This window comes from Tiliqua scincoides, chromosome 2, assembly GCF_035046505.1.
Source record: "Tiliqua scincoides isolate rTilSci1 chromosome 2, rTilSci1.hap2, whole genome shotgun sequence".
NCBI lineage: Eukaryota > Metazoa > Chordata > Lepidosauria > Squamata > Scincidae > Tiliqua > Tiliqua scincoides.
The window spans coordinates 203848677-203865174 of record NC_089822.1 but is presented as its reverse complement, the minus strand read 5'-3'; the positions used below and the strand labels follow the sequence as shown (position 1 = coordinate 203865174).

Here is a 16498-nt window from a genome sequence, read left to right as displayed (position 1 = left end):
TTTGTTTAAAACCCCAAATGTACACAAGCTCAAAAGCAAGTACAACCTCTATGATTTTACTCACAAGTAATCCTCAGCCTTATTTAAAACCATTCTGGTCATGAGTAATCTGTGGAAGAGGCTGACATTTCAAGGTGAACCAGCAGAATACAAAAAGAGTCAGTTCTTAAGGAGGGAATCAGAGGCATTTTGAAGAGTGGGAGTCAAGGAGTCTTGAGTTTTCAAAAACAAAGCCAGTGTTTATTAGCTTGTTCTATCCACAGGAATTTCACATTACAGGCTCGAAGTGGCTCTGTGCTCAAATTCATCTCAAGGAGCTACTCACCAGATGCTCCAGATCCCCGGTTTTTGTTACATTTTTTTTTATTTACAGCTATTTACAATAGAAAGTACATGTGAATCACTCAAATTGATGGGGAAGGGAATGCCTACCTGCAAAGATGAGGGAGGATGAATAAGGTGGGCCTGGACCTTACAAAAATGAAAGGTGAGCCCTCTTTGTTTAACAATAGCTGGTGGTTCGACCTCAGAGGCTAAAAGGCATACCAGTGATTCAGTTCTGCTGCAGAGCCTGTGGCTTGCTGTGCAGAGAGCACTGAAAAGCACAACAAACCATCTAGTGCCCGTCTAGCTCACATAGGCTAATGAGATAGCTTCAGATTACATCTTTCCCGGTGCATGCTACCCTGAGTGATCACAAGCCATGTAGTTTTTTGTTTGTTTGTAGCAATGTTCTGCCCTTACAGTTCTTCCCCTTTGCATCAGTGCATACATAGATCACTGCAGTGGAAGATTCAACTGCTGATATTCAGCAGATATAATCTAACAGAAGCTATATGGATAAATCAAACCTCTGAATCGGGATGGCATTTCTCTTTGGAGGTATGGAATAGAAGAATTATGCCCACACCAATGAAATTTGTCTGAAGAAGTACAAAAGACAAGAGAACCCAACCTCTCTTCAGTGCTAGCACCAGGCAAAAGTCTTGCACTGGGCCCCCCATGGCACCCCCAGATGGCGCACTGGACCCTTGTACTAAAACTGACAGTGCTGCAGTAGACCCTCAGCCAGTGCCTAATCTGGCCAGCCCCCATCGCCATCCCACCCTTGATGCAACAAAACCTAAAGTGGAGCACATGCTTAGCCATTCAGAGAATATCTTAGGCTAAGGAAAGGAAGAAACTGAAGGAAGTGGGGAGGGAGAATGTGAAAGTTTATTATACCTGATGCATAAATTGTACAATAAGAGGTGCTGGGATGGGCTCAGGGGACACCCTTTCACCCAGGAATCTTCCTTTCTTGTCCCAAATGTGTGTGGATGAGTGGGAGCTGCTGTGATTACTCAGTGGTGAGAAACGTGCTCTGTGCACTTAGGAACATTCTGCTCTTTCCTTCTCATAGCCCTGATATTGCAACTAGGCTCAGAGACTGAGTCCTGGCACAATCTGGACTCAGATTAAGCACTGGTTACATCCTTTACCCTACTTGACTCTGCACTGTGTACCAAATAATTTTCACAAACTTGCCCAAGATTTCTAGAGCCTGCCTATGTTCAGAACTGGAGCGCCTCCCTCTGTAGACTGTTTCCTCTTCTATGCTGCAGACTGGCCCTTTGCTCTGTTCCTCCATGCAGGCATGAACCACAACCCTGCAACTTTTCACACACAAGATTAATACAAAAAAAAAAAATCTGTTGGTCAAATTTCCCCTTGCACATTTGGATTCACAACTCCCTAAGGCCCCCCTCCCTCCACAATATGGGTGCATTTTTTTACTTTGCTGTTGTGCAATGCTGCTATTGCTGTCCTACGCACACCACCCCTTACCACAGAGTGAACTGGCAGGGTGGTGGTGCTAATTATCTCTGCCATAGGAAATGCTACACACACATAAAATGCTTGTTCAATCATCAGCTCATGGTCTCTGGAAGTCTGTCCTATAATTAAACAAGACGAAAAAGCAAATCGCTCTTTATTCCACATTCATCCCTCTCTTTGGAAGAGAATGCTCCTTGCATGCTCTTGCAACCTACCCTGCATTAAGGTTGCCCATGTGCAGTGATCACCGATGACAATATCAGAGGAGTTCTTATGAGAATGTTCAGACACTTAAGAGATCAGGCTGACCCACTCCTCCTTGACTCGTATTGCATTGCTGGATAGGTCAGTGCTAAGAGACTGAGGATCTGGCCTCCCAGTGAGCAAAGTAATCATATTAAATTATAATAAATAACCAGGTAGGGAAACTGAGGCATTGATTTATCCATGGACTATGAAAGCAGAAGCCATGTGTCCTGAAAGCTATCCAACTGATGCTTCATCCAGCCAGTCACCCTCCACTCCCATGTTGTCTTTGGCCTTGGAAGTCTCTAACACATGCACTATGGGAGAGTAGCTTTGGTTCATATGTACATTACAACTCCCTGGCACAACCCATTTGGACGAGGCCCTCACAAACTGGCCACAATCCTTCAGACAAACGTGCCCAGCAAAACCAGGTGTCTACAATATCTGCAGTAACCACTGGATGCTTACCCCCCTGATCCACCTGTTCTTTGGGTTGTTATTTATTGCCACTGGTCATCTACCACCTTTTAAATCTCAACTTCCACAGACTGTACCTCGTGCAGATGCATGTTACACAGCCAAGCCAAGAAGCAAAGGCTGAATCTTTTTCACATGGTGACATTGTTTCTTGACCACCTATTCGTGGGATTAACTTGCTTCTAGCAACAACAGGTGCATGTTCCCACACATGAACATCCTCGATGAACCACTTCCTTCCCCCCTCAATGATTCAGGCTTCGTAAGAGGTGCAGCCTCTATGGTAGTTTACGCTGGAGAGTGTCCTGCCAGAACGTGCTTTGAGGCAGAGAAATTTATCAAGATGGGAGGGGAGAGTGTCGAAGTCCTTGTAGGGATGCCAGAGGCTTATATACACTTCTGGGATTGCTGGCAGGACTATAAGCTCTATCTTCACTCTGCTTGGTGCTTGACAACAGCCCTTTTTTTAAAAAAAAGAAAAACCAAACAAGTAGAAACATTTTCAGTGAAACACAGAAGTCTCAAACTTGCTGAGAGTGACTCAGGCTTGGCTTCTGCTCAGCCATTCTGGATCCATGGATTCCACAGAGCAGTGTTGTGTCCCACTGAACCCAACGGTAGAAACGGAGTAAATGAGCTCCACTTCCAGCTCCTGCAGCCAGGCATCCCTGCACTTTCCCTTCCCTGCCAGGGGCCAGCGGTGTGCTTTGAGCTGGCTCATGGGAGGGAGAAATTACCCTTGCCCTCACTCCCTTGTGAGTTATTTTACAGTACCGCAGATTTTTAAAAAGGGGGGGGGGAGGAAGAGCAAGCTGTCAGAGAGGACACCTCTGAACTCCTTGCTGTCTCACACCAAAGACAGCTTCACCCAAGGATTATGTACAACTACAAATAAATACTGTCTTGAGGGAGAGCAGGGCATGTGTGTACGTGCGTGTGTGTGTGTGTATGTATGTATATATATATATATATATATATATATATTTATATATATATTTATATATTTTTTAATATTAAAATGGGGGAAAATATAGCACTGTCATTACGTAGTCCCTTTCAGTTGTCAGTTTCATGTGTGCTGATCTGTATCTGGTTGATGGTTCCGGCGGTTTCGAGGCTTCTTCTGATCATGCAGCTCCTTGGCTTTGAGACTAGCCAGGGTATCCTTGTGGTTGGAGGCCACGTGCCGCCAATATCCCTGGCAGTACTGGTTGATGAGTCCCATCTCAGGCTGAGTAAGCAGCTGCACCAGATCATGGTAGTGGGAGCTGAAGGTTCCGGGCAGGCCGGCTCGGACGGCGGCTGCAGAGGGGGCAGGGGCCTCCGACTGGAAGAGCACAGCGTGGACAGTTTCGCTGCTCAGTACATGCAGCTGCACTTTGGCCACTGTGTGTTTGAAGTTGTTCTCAATGGCTGTGCAGGAATACAGGCCCCCATCTGAGACCTGCAAAGACCGCAACAGCAACCCTTGCTCTGTCCTCAGCACACGTCCTTCAGTGCGCAGCTAGAGGAGAGAAATGCCAGAAAGACACCATTAGCATAGTGAATCTGCTAGACTGATACACTACAGCACACGTGTGTGTGTGTGGGGGGGGGATAACAAACTACACTAAGTTTTTTGGCCCCCTCCTTCCTTGCTTTTCAGCAGTGATGTGTGCTGGGGTCCAAGGCACAGTGCGTAGAGCTCCTGGGTGACATCACAAAGCCCCAGCATCTGCACAGTTCCAGAAGTCCCAGAGTCTGCATAATCACCTTTAGGAAGGTGAGCTGCCACAAGCTCTAATCACTTGGAGAGACTCAGACAGTCTTGGAAAGTCTCTCAGAGAACCAGAGCTTGAAGCAGCAATAGCTCAGCCTCCCCAGTGATTGTGCGACTACTCAGAAAGAGGGTGGAGTATGTGTGCCTCCCTTGACTGCGCATCCTTGCTTTTCAGTTCTCACTACTTCCTGTTATGTTCATCAGAGGCTCTTCCCACTCACTCTCCGTCTTGTCAAGAAGCAGGTGAACAGGACCAGAGAAGTGACTCTGAAAGTCAGAGGGAGTTAGAGCAGGGCCAGGGAGCTTATAGAGAGTATATCAAAGGAAGTCTTGTCTATGCTTTAGTTCAGTCACATTGTAGCTCAGGAACTGAAGCCTTAACACCCAGCCTTTGGGGTATTTTACACACTTCCGTTTAGTGTTCAGGGAGGTGAATTTCAACAGCAACAGTTCAAGCCAAATGAAAAAGACTGTTCACCACAGCTCCAAAGTTAATGGTAACTTGCAAAGGAAGCTGAAGGAACTTTCCCCTCCCCACCTGTTCCCCAAATTCTGTCCTCAAGATCCTAGTCCTGCCCATTCCTACCTCTTTCCTCCGGTCACTGTTGTCCTTCTGAAGCAGCCATTTGACTGTGGCCTGAGGGGAGCGAGGCTGGCACTCCAAAAAAGCCGTGCTTCCTTCTACTCCATACTGGACTGCCTCAACTGTGTTCTTGCTGGCTGGATGTGGGAAGAGAGCAAGTGGATATCAGAGTATGATCTGCCAAGGGATGTAGCATTTCCCTAGCAACATATTCCTAGCAGCTATTACTCAATTGCTAAGTTGAGGCTAAGGTCACCACTACCACATTAGTTCGGTTACATCCCACATTGAGTTAATCACCTAGTCATCATTCATCCAGCCAGGCAATCATGTCGAATATTATATCACACAGCCCAATCTTATACTTGCTGTGGGGAACTGTGTGCCCGTGGTTCCTCTCCTATGTTGGCACTGATTGCTGTAAAGCAGTCAGCATCTGTCTCAAAAGGCACTCTGACATGATTTTGCATCCTGTTGAGCACCAATGGAAAACCTTATGCCTTCTTGCCCCATTGTCAGAGGTTGCCTTGCTCATTGGAGCAGGTAAGATGACAGGACAGATTGGAAGGGATGGTAAGAGATTGTAACAGAGGTAGACAGGGGGAAAAACACGGCAGGGGAAGGTGGGGATGGGCAGTTCAGGTCTTGGGAAGGGGTGGGATTGGTGGTGCCAGTACAGCTGATATTGTATCCCCCTTATTGGCCTCAGTTCTGCAGTGTGGGTCAATATGGACCAACGCCAGCAGAATAGCTGGCGTAGACCTGAGTAAACCCACCCACACCATGGAGGCTTACCTCCAGGTAACAAAAACGATTGTTCCCTTACCTAGAGGAGACGTCCAGGACTAACTCTCCCTCCCCCCCCCCCGATGCAGCGGTTGCCATTTTGGCACTGCTGAATCAACAGGTGGCAGAGGGGATAAGAATGCACCTTTAGAGTGCATTCAAACTTCTAGTTTTGTTTGTGTGCAGTTTTGCTATTTAGAAAAATCACACAAGAATGTTTGTGGAAGGGTACTGGAACGCATTGTGTGGTCTGCCATAATGTGTGTCCCACTGAATGGTTTTTTTCACAGAATAGTTTGTATTTCATTAAAGACCTTCCTGGAACCAGTACTGATAGAAGTTTTGTATTGTCTCTCCTTCCTGGCCATTATCCTACTCCTGCTCTTGGAGACTTTTTATTTTCTTAATTTGCACAGTTTCATCTTTTCATCTTGATATTAAACTGGACTAAAAATTATCTAATTAAAAATGACTAATTTTGACAGATTTGAAACTCTTGCCCCTTGGAGGGGGTATTGGGGATGGTTACATATATATTTGGGTGTAAATTGACATGTTGGTGCAACTGCCTAAGGGCCTGATCCTGAACAGTGTGCACTGGCTTACCACTGGCATGCACTGTCACAAACATGCCATAAGGCACATTTGTGAGCCCTTACCAGAAGGACAACACTAGAGCTAGCCCAGCATGAGCCCATGCTGGACCTGTGTTCTGTCATCCGGACCACCAGTTGGCAGAGAGAGGAGTGGAGGTGTCGGGGGAGGTGGGGAGGAGGTGTTCTGGGGTGGAGGTAGGTGGGGGGAGGGCGGGGAGAGGGCAGGAGGGAGGCATGGCAGGGAGGGGCGGAGGAGGGCGGGATCAGTGGAGCTCAGCTCCAATGGGTCCTGAGCTCTGTGATGGGCCGCATGGCCCAACATGGGACTCTCCAATTCTGTGGTGGCTCCGGAGCTACTGCAGAATCAAGCAGTCCCATTATGGGGCTACTTCCCTTACCTGGGGGAAGAGGACGAAAGTCCCCTTCTCCCAAGGAGCTGCTGTGGGCTACCTGATTGTGCACTGGATGCCGTGGTAGTCATTTTGGTGCCACAGTATCCCTGGGCTCAGCTCAGGATTGGACAGCTCAGGCAGCTCAGGATTGGACTGTAAATTATGTAAAATGAATTAAAATTAAGTGAAAAAGGACAAAAAGTGCTGGTCTGAATGCCACATTAGTTCCCAATCATTTCCTTTTATTACTATATTCACCTGCATCAGTCCCCCATCCTGTCTCCTTAATCCATCTATCCAGTATATGTAGGTCTCATCCTGTTTTATCAAGTATCTGCCTACACTCTGCACCAAAGATGTTCAAATTATGCACCAAGAAAATCCACATTATGTTCTCGTAATACTTCCTTCAGATCAAAAAGATGGGTGTAGATACGCCTGCTTTAAAAACATGTGCTATATTTACATGTTTAATGCTGACTCAGATTATTCCACTTTAATTTGTGCTTTGGGCACATCAAGATGCAGCAGCAGAGATGTATATCAGGAAGACACAACAGGCCATGGTGATAAAGAACATAAGAACAGCCCCACTGGATCAGGCCATAGGCCCATCTAGTCCAGCTTCCTGTATCTCACAGTGGCCCACCAAATGCCTCAGGGAGCACACAAGACAACAAGAGACCTGCATTCTGAGGCAGGAGTCAGGCAGGAAATGGAAGCCTACCCATTGAGTTATTGAGTTTTTTGAAGATAGATTGCTTTAAAAAAGAAAAAAAAGTCCTCAGTCATGAGGACTAGAAACTTAGGTGCATTTTTCTTAAAGAAAGGCGAGATTCTAGAGATCCACATTTTTTGGTAGCTTCTTCATATGTGAACAAGTGGAAGACAGTCAATCTTGATTATAGTCATTCATCCAGGATAGCCAACCAAAGTACCATTTAATCAATCCATGCTGAAAAAGCACAGTCTGAAGGGCAGCTTTGTGGTAAGGTTAATTCTGAAGTCAGTTTTTCACTGAGATCTTAAGTTCTGTGACACAAGGAGAAAATGATGCTTTCCATTCCCTGGGCAAAGGATGTGGCACTCACCATTGGAATTGTAGCCCCTGCACTGACGGATGGGGTTGCCATGTCGGACATCCTGACGCCTGCTCCGCCTGTGGGGAGGAAAAGAACTGGGTGGAGAGTTGTAACCTTGTTTCTTTCCTATTGCTGGCTTTTGTCATAGACAGCAGGAATACTCTTGCAAGTCTTTGCAATTCCCCGACTAGTGAATCTCTGAGTAATATTGAACCTAGAACAGCATTCTCGAACTCTTCTTATAACTCATTCCCTGCCCTACAGCAGAATATTTATACCCTTTTCTGCTATTCATATACTCTGCCCAGGATCCTTTCAGTGTAAGATTTTCCTGCATTGCTACAAGCAAGGCTACTATCTGGCATAAATCCTTAGATGGGAAGCACAATCCTAACTTGCACTGGAACAAGCAGTCCAGCGAGCCTGCGCTGCATCCAGTGCAAGGTTCAGGCTGCAAGTGGCTCAGCCAGGGGCACGGGGAAATGCTTCCCCTGACCATGGGGAGAACCACTGCAGTCCCAATGGGGAGACTTGGATTCACGCCACTTCCGGAGGTGGTGCAAATCTGAGCAGCCCAGTTCTGCCCTGGGCTGCCCAGGAACAGGGTTAGGATCCAGCATAACTGCCAGATCCTATCCCCATCTTCTGCTCCCCACCCACCCGCCCCGGGATAGCCAAGCGTCTGCCCTCCCCAAGCCCCTCAGACCCCTGTGTCAGTCGGGTTTGGATGACAGAAACCTACCTGTCCCCAGGGTCCATGGGGGCACAAGTCCATGTGCCGGCCTAACTCCCTTCAGAGTGGCAAGAAAATGCTTTATGGCACTATTGCGACACTCCCGTGCCGGCACAAAGGACTTGCACTGGCCCATTGTCAGGTCTGGATAGCACCCTGAATTCCTGAATCTCACTTGGTATCAATACAGCTGGTGCCCAATAATGGTGCCAGGATCAAACTTGGTAAAGTCAACCCTAAAGCACTCCTACTTCTCTTGGAATAAAACACGTTTCATGATATTCTTTATAGGCATTCTTTAAAGCCCTTTTCCACTCCAGGATATAGCTAAGTACTGGAGGAGATACCTGCTCCTTGCCATCATTCTAGTCACACATTACCTCTTGGAGGAAGCAGAGTAGCGGGAACAGGACTTGCCATCCCAGGCACAGTAGGGGTCTCTGGCCAGACAGCAGTCAGCACAGGCTTCTCCATACACGTCACAGCGATGAAGGGCCAGATGTGTTACTCCAATGGCTGAGGACACATAGAGCTGTTGCTGTTAGGGCAACAGGGATATTCAACTGTCAGTGAGGTTGCAGATCCTTCTGCTCCCACAGTGTACCAAGAAGAGTTCTGATCATGAAGGTATGACCTCCTTGTCTAAGCCAATCCAACCTGCATGCCAGTCTATCCCACCAGCCTTTGGAATTTCAACAGCAGATAATGAAGATAACTGGGGAACTGACAGCATGGGAGACCTCCATTTTGCCTGTCCTCTGACTAAGGTGGCTAAGGGCACAATCCTAACCCACTTTCCAGCACTGACATAAGGGCAATGCAACTTCTAGCTAAAGAAACAAACATCCCCTTACTTTGAGGAGGTCTCTGTGAGTGCCCCCCAACTGCAGGATGCAGCGCATATCCCATTGGCACAGCTATAAGAACATAAGAACAGCCCCACTGGATCAGGCCATAGGCCCATCTAGTCCAGCTTCCAGTATCTCACAGCGGCCCACCAAATGCCCCAGGGAGCGCACCAGACAACAAGAGACCTCATCCTGGTGCCCTCCCCTACATCTGGCATTCTGACTTAACCCATTCCTAAAATCAGGAGGTTGCGCATACACATCATGGCTTGTACCCCATAATGGATTTTTCCTCCAGAAACTCGTCCAATCCCCTTTTAAAGGCGTCTAGGCTAGACGCCAGCACCACATCCTGTGGCAAGGAGTTCCACAGACCGACCACGCGCTGAGTAAAGAAATATTTTCTTTTGTCTGTCCTAACTCTCCCAACACTCAATTTTAGTGGATGTCCCCTGGTTCTGGTATTATGTGAGAGTGTAAAGAGCATCTCCCTATCCACTCTGTCCATCCCCTGCATAATTTTGTATGTCTCAATCATGTCCCCCCTCAGGCGTCTCTTTTCTAGGCTGAAGAGGCCCAAACGCCGTAGCCTTTCCTCATAAGGAAGGTGCCCCAGCCCAGTAATCATCTTAGTCGCTCTCTTTTGCACCTTTTCCATTTCCACTATGTCTTTTTTGAGATGCGGCGACCAGAACTGGACACAATACTCCAGGTGTGGCCTTACCATCGATTTGTACAACGGCATTATAATACTAGCCGTTTTGTTCTCAATACCCTTCCTAATGATCCCAAGCATAGAATTGGCCTTCTTCACTGCCGCCGCACATTGGGTCGACACTTTCATCGACCTGTCCACCACCACCCCAAGATCTCTCTCCTGATCTGTCACAGACAGCTCAGAACCCATCAGCCAATATCTAAAGTTTTGATTTTTTGCCCCAATGTGCATGACTTTACACTTACTGACATTGAAGCGCATCTGCCATTTTGCTGCCCATTCTGCCAGTCTGGAGAGATCCTTCTGGAGCTCCTCACAATCACTTCTGGTCTTTACCACTCGGAAAAGTTTGGTGTCGTCTGCAAACTTAGCCACGTCACTGCTCAACCCTGTCTCCAGGTCATTTATGAAGAGGTTGAAAAGCACCGGTCCCAGGACAGATCCTTGGGGCACACCGCTTTTCACCTCTCTCCATTGTGAAAATTGCCCATTGACACCCACTCTCTGCTTCCTGGCCTCCAACCAGTTCTCAATCCACGAGAGGACCTGTCCTCTAATTCCCTATGCCAGTGCTGGAAAGTGAGTTAGGATTTAGTTAGTGAGCTATGCCTAAATTACTGACAACTAGTCAAAGAAAACTCCACCCTCCCTGACTCACATAAGAACAGCCCCAATGGATCAGGCCATAGGCCCATCTAGTCCAGCTTCTTGTATCTCACAGTGGCCCACTCACATCTAGCACTCCCCCAGAATAGAGGCATGCCCCAGCATATTGCAGGCTCACCCGTTTGGAAGAGATGGTCATGGTCTTGATGGGGGCTGGAACCTATAAGAAAATCATATTATGAAAGTTAATCTAGGCCTAAGGGGTTGGCTGCCCTTCCAGAGTCTTTGGGGTAGCTTACAGGGACTACATAGAAAAAAGCCTTAAGAACCCAGGACAAGGAGATTTTAAAGACAAACCACTTTTAAAGAGTTGAGTGGTGTTAAAACCTTGGTTTTGCAAATCCAAGCAGTTAAGCAGTAGCACCGCCACCAAACTGCAGATAGTCAGTTGAGATAGAGGGAAGTGTGCTTTGCCTGAGGCTAATTCCTGAGTTCATGACAGAGGTGAAACTTCATCCAGGAACTTCCCAGTTCTTTGCGCTGCCCCAGCCCTCAGCTCCAGCAGCTTCACAGAGAGACAGGTGACTCCGAAGCATCAATGCAGGGCAGGGCAATGCAGTGCCTTACCTTGAATACCTCCACTTCTTCTAGCATCAATTCTTCGGTTTCCAAATCATCTTTGGGCAGAACTATAACCTTCTGGACAGTGCCAAGATCTGCAATGCACATGAAGCACACACAAAATTTAGCACCACCTGGATCTTTTCTCTCCGATTCCATTCCTGTCTTCACACTATGACATTTAAATGCTACTACCTGCATTGCTGATATTCTAATGAAGCATCAGTAAAAGACCTCTGTAATAAAATGCGGGCCTACTCCCATGTTACATTTTCATACATGGAAACCCATTCTTATGAAAGGAAAAAAAATGTTTGTGTTTTGTTACATAGTAACAGCTGCACTGTGGTTTTGGTTTTCTGTGTTTTGAAAATTCAGTGATGAGATTGGTCTTTCAATGTATTTTGCTGGGGAAAAAATAAAACAGAAAACAAACCCTAAAACCTACAGACATGGCTGTCCCAGGCTCTAGAATTTTGGGAGCTCTCAGACAACTTTGGGAGCAAGACACCTTTGAGGAACAAAGTACGTGCATGCAAGCAAACTGGAAATTCTATCAGATTGCCTTTGAGCTTCTTAAATGCAAAGTGGAAAGGAGGTGGGCTGTTTGCCAGTCAGTGGGACCCTGTAACCGTTAACCTTGCCGTCATCTGAACCCAACAGATTCCACTGATTTGGTATCAAAACAGTGACCCTTGGCACGGCCAATCCTATTCTCATATGGCACACATGAATATGGATAGTTCATGTGTGAAGTAGTAGCATGAACATCAATCCTTAACTGCACATATGAAAACTAACTGAAGGAAGCATGGGATTACTGCAATACAAAAATATGTGCACAGTTAAACTTGTAGTCTGCAATTAGTGCTCTGTCTAGAACCTGGAAATACTCCTAAGCCCTGAAGGAGTGACAGTGGGGTATCTCCAATTCTGAAGGAAGAGCCAACCCTGCTTAGTTCCCTGTGAAGAACTCCAGCTCTCAGAAACTAATGCAGACAGTCTTGCTGTAGGGACCAATGGATTCCATTAGCCAGGTCAGGCATTCCCTATTGAATTATCCATTTTGTCTCCCCTGAGTCCAGCTGTGTTCAGCAGTCTGGCGTGACCTCCTAGGGTCTGCTATGGATAGGAAGAAAAAAACAGAATTTCTGCGAGATCTACCACTTGAGTGCACAGACTGAAGAAGAAGTCAGTGCTAAAAGTAACAGGAGTCTGACTTCTCCCTCTTATCCTTCAACCTTAGTTAAGCAGAAGTCACCCTTTGCCCACAAACTTTGCTGATGCAGATCCTCCCTTATTTCTGTTCTTCATATGTTGTTGTTAAAAATTATTTATAAAATCTCCCCTTAATAAATCCCCTTCTTCCCTTCACCTTTGTCATGCCTATGGAACATAGATTGTAGGCCCTCTTAGACCCAATTCATGGCTTATATTTGGTACATGGGTACCCAGTTCTCAGGCCACTGCCCTGTTTGTGTTCAGAACTTCATGCTACCCATAGTCCTGTTCATATCATTCATTGATACCTACACACATTCCTTCCTTCCTTGAGGTGGCCCAAATTTCCCAGATCAAATTACTTTTCCTGTTTCTTTCTGCAGCAGGAGGCAGCCAAGGTCTGGAGATTCATTACACCTTTGACCAGAAAGAAAGAGGAAACTCCCCACTGGCTATGACAGGTGGTAATGGTGGGGAGGACTGTGCACAGCTGCTGGATGCTGTGCAATGAATTGGGTAGCCCAGGGAACAGCTGCACAGAGACAGAGCATTTATCAGCTAATGAGAACTTTCTGGTTGTTAGCATTCCTGGCCACCTGCTTTGAGGCACTGGCTGGACTCCCTTTGCCTACTGGAGATAAGTGGCTCACCTACAGAAGACAGGACCTAGTGCAAACAGATTTGGACACCATTAGTTGGCAGGCATGTTCCTTGCATTAGTTTCCATCTTCACGTAATCCCTCTGCCTCTGTACAACTCAACCAACACTGCTCTACTCCACTTCTATGAAAGAGGTTTGCACACAAGCAGAACAGTGGGAAGAGATTGTGTTTGAACCTGTTGACCTCCAGAAGAGATACGGGTTCCTGTAAGATCCATGTTGCCTGATTCATCTTGGCTCTCAAGACTGAGAGATAAATACTGATTCTACAAAGTGAAAAGTTTTCTTCCATGCATGCACTAAGGCCGCAATCCTAACCACACTTTCCTGAGAGTAAACCCCGTTGAACAAAATAGGACTTACTTCTGAGCAGACCTGGTTAGGATTGTGCTCTAAGATACAGGCAAGGCCAGAGCACCTGGCTGGACCAGGCCTGAGCAAATGGCATCTTTGTCTGATGTGGGAAGGGCTGTTCTTGCTCACATAGGCTTTCTTATTCACTCAAAGCTGAATATGGGCATCAATCCATAGAAAAAGGGAACTCCCTTCTGTATGTAAAACCTAGCTTTCTTACTTTTCATGCCAGTCCCTTTAAACAACTGTTTCTGGAAGGCTGGTGTGGGTGGGGTGATTTGGCTAAAACTGGGAGAATCAGATGAATTGGCTTGAAGATTTCTTTGAGGCCTCCCTTTCTTTCTCCCATTATTCAAGCACTGTTCTAAAATATTACTTTAGATAGAAGCAACCAACCTGTCTTTCTTATACAGGTCATGCTTCATTTTCCACTAGGGTTCCGTTCCAGAACCCTCAGTGGACCAAAAAATAATAATAATAATAATAATAAAAAACCAGTGGATACCAAATCAGTGGAAAAATAGCATTAAAGACCCACTTCCTGGTTTCTTGCTTCTCCATTGTTGCCCCAGAATGCATTGGTATAGGCACTATACCACATTCAGCCACTAGATAGGGTAAATAATGGAATCTAGTGGAATGAAATTATAATTATTTAACACCATAAAGATAGGAAATTGGATTTTGATGCCTTTTTCCTTGTTACATTTAAAGATGGACCTTGGTATCAGTGGTGAGTCAAATCAGTGATTACCAAATCAGTGGAGAACAAGGCATATCACCTCTCATCAAAGACAATGGAAAGGAAAGAAAACCCAAACAGGCTCCCTCTTGTGTTCCTGGTGGGAATGGCAGTCTCTGCTGGGAATGGAAGAAATGTAACAAGAATTTACTACTCCTCTCACTCTTTTCCAAGTTGATGTTGTTGCTAAACCCCATGCTTCGAAATCTTGTTAGAGCGAAAGGAGCAAGGTTTAAGAAAAGATAGTAAGATAACCCTGGTCAGTCAGTCCCAGGTGGTTTCCCCAGTGAATCAACCCAAAAGTGCTCATCTTCCAGGGTGGGAAGTGGCAGTGGGTGCAAGTGTTTGTGTGTTCTCTGCAATGCACATCAGTGGGTACCTGTGCCCAGGAAAAGCACCTCATAGCGCCCGTCAGCTGCATCCACCTGGTCCACGGCAATGGTTGTGAACTTGTAGTTGACACTGGTCCTCACCACTAGTGGCTGGCGGTGGATGGGGTACACACCATTGTACATCATGGGGTGTGTTCGCATGAAGTTGATGACCTCATCAGGGTAGTCCTTGGTCGATTTCATTGAAGGTGTGAACGTCCCTCCTGGACACTGGACCCCAAGGCAGAAATACAGAGTAAAGAAGTGAGATATGGCATCACAAACAACTCTGACAGGGCACTGATAGCTTTTTGAAGACTCCCCCTTGCCATATTTAGGTGCATATGCTAAAAGACAGCAATCCCCATCACAGCCCCCAGATCTCAAGGATATTATCAACCTCAGCTGATTCCTTTCAGCAGAAATATCCCTTATGCATCTCAGTGTAGTGCATGGCAGCCAGCAGCTGAGATGAGAATTCAGCAGAGAATTCTCTGAAGTCAGAAAATTCAGAGAAGTCAGCAGAGAATTCTGTCAGTCTCTGCTGCTCGTCATTCTGGGGGAAAGGAGAGGAGTTAAAAGACTTTTGCCTTTCTTTTGGCTAGTGGGCAGAGAATGAGTCATTGGGTGGAGTCAGTGTTGCCTTCAAAATAGGGTTACAAGATCCCCACTCTATCTCAACATCTCACCCCAAGTTGTTTCCTGTTTCTTTACCATACTGTACAATGCTGTACTCACCTTGGATCTTTTTCTAGAGATGAGGAATACATTTGGAAGTTTACTGTTCTTGTTAACAGGAACGTAATTCCTAGGTTGTGGGGTGTTTGGTATTGCTCCAGCAAACCTGAGCATCTGACCTAGCTACTAAGCTCTGAGAAATACAGCCTTTTCTTATGCTTTTGGAGCCTTCTTCACAGTGCATTCAAGGCTATATCTCACTCTTTTTAGCCCTGCTGGGTGTATGAGCTAAAGAGCCCAAGAAGTTGCATGCTCCAGGCCAATAAAATGAAGTAACGAGTTCTCCTTATTTTGGGGTATTTTGCCAACAAAAAAGGGATGCCAGCAATTGAGTCCAGAGACCACCAACCTGGAGAGGAAACACTAATCAGCCTCCCACGCTGTGGCCAAATGTCAAGCAGTGAGTAGGGCTGAAAATCTGTTGGCTGGATTGTAGTAAAGGATATGGATACCAAGGGAGGCTGGAGGCACACAGGGAAGACTGAACAGTGCAAGGATGGAGAATGGGAGAGAACTAGAACAGGAGATGCATACAAAGAGGAGGAACGTGGAGCAGAAGGAATATTGCATCTGGGCTAGGGAGGAGTCACACATGCTCAACAGGGCAAGTGGACTAAGAACTTTTGTGAGTTATAGCACAATCTTATCTTGCCCTGGAACAGGCAAGCCAGGAGGCTTGTGCTGTATGCAGCACGAGACAGGCGCCAAAGTGGCTCAGTCAGAGGTTGTTCTTATGCTCTTATGTCCCTTACCCCTGGGTAAGCCACTGCAGCTCCTATGGGTCTCCTTGGACTTGTGCCACCTCAGCAGGAGAGTGGAACGGCTTGAAGCTGCTCCACACTGCTCAGGAACAGGGGCTGGGATCTGGCATAACAGCCGGATTCCAGGCCCGCCTCCCTCTCCCTGCCCACCTGCCCCTGGGACCGCCCTCCCTCCACCCTGAAATGCCTCCCTCCTGCCTCCTCCCCACCTACCCCAGAGCCTTGTGTCGGCTGAGCTCGGCTGACACAAGGCTCACTCCGCAAGGCAGCACAGAGGCTGGATGCAGCCAATGCACCTCTGCGTGCTGGCACGGCTTGCTCCTGAAGAGGCGCAAATGTGCTTTATGGCACATTTGCGACCCTCCTTGGTGCAAGGGACTTG

At 46.8% G+C, this 16498-nt stretch overlaps 1 protein-coding gene across 2 annotated transcripts in view; it reads right to left on the bottom strand.

Annotated features, from left to right (window-relative positions):
• Positions 1–218: 218 nt before the first annotated feature.
• SEMA3F (semaphorin 3F) overlaps positions 219–16498 on the bottom strand; it is a 160779-nt gene continuing 144499 nt past the window's right edge. For both annotated transcript variants that reach the window (XM_066613264.1, XM_066613263.1), the window contains 7 exons: positions 14626–14848; positions 11275–11363; positions 10826–10867; positions 8856–9013; positions 7752–7819; positions 4890–5023; positions 219–4048 (listed from right to left, as the gene is read on the bottom strand). In XM_066613264.1, coding sequence (XP_066469361.1) covers positions 3614–4048; positions 4890–5023; positions 7752–7819; positions 8856–9013; positions 10826–10867; positions 11275–11363; positions 14626–14848 — 1149 coding nt within the window. In that variant the 3' untranslated portion in view covers positions 219–3613. The remainder of the gene's footprint in view (positions 4049–4889; positions 5024–7751; positions 7820–8855; positions 9014–10825; positions 10868–11274; positions 11364–14625; positions 14849–16498) is intronic.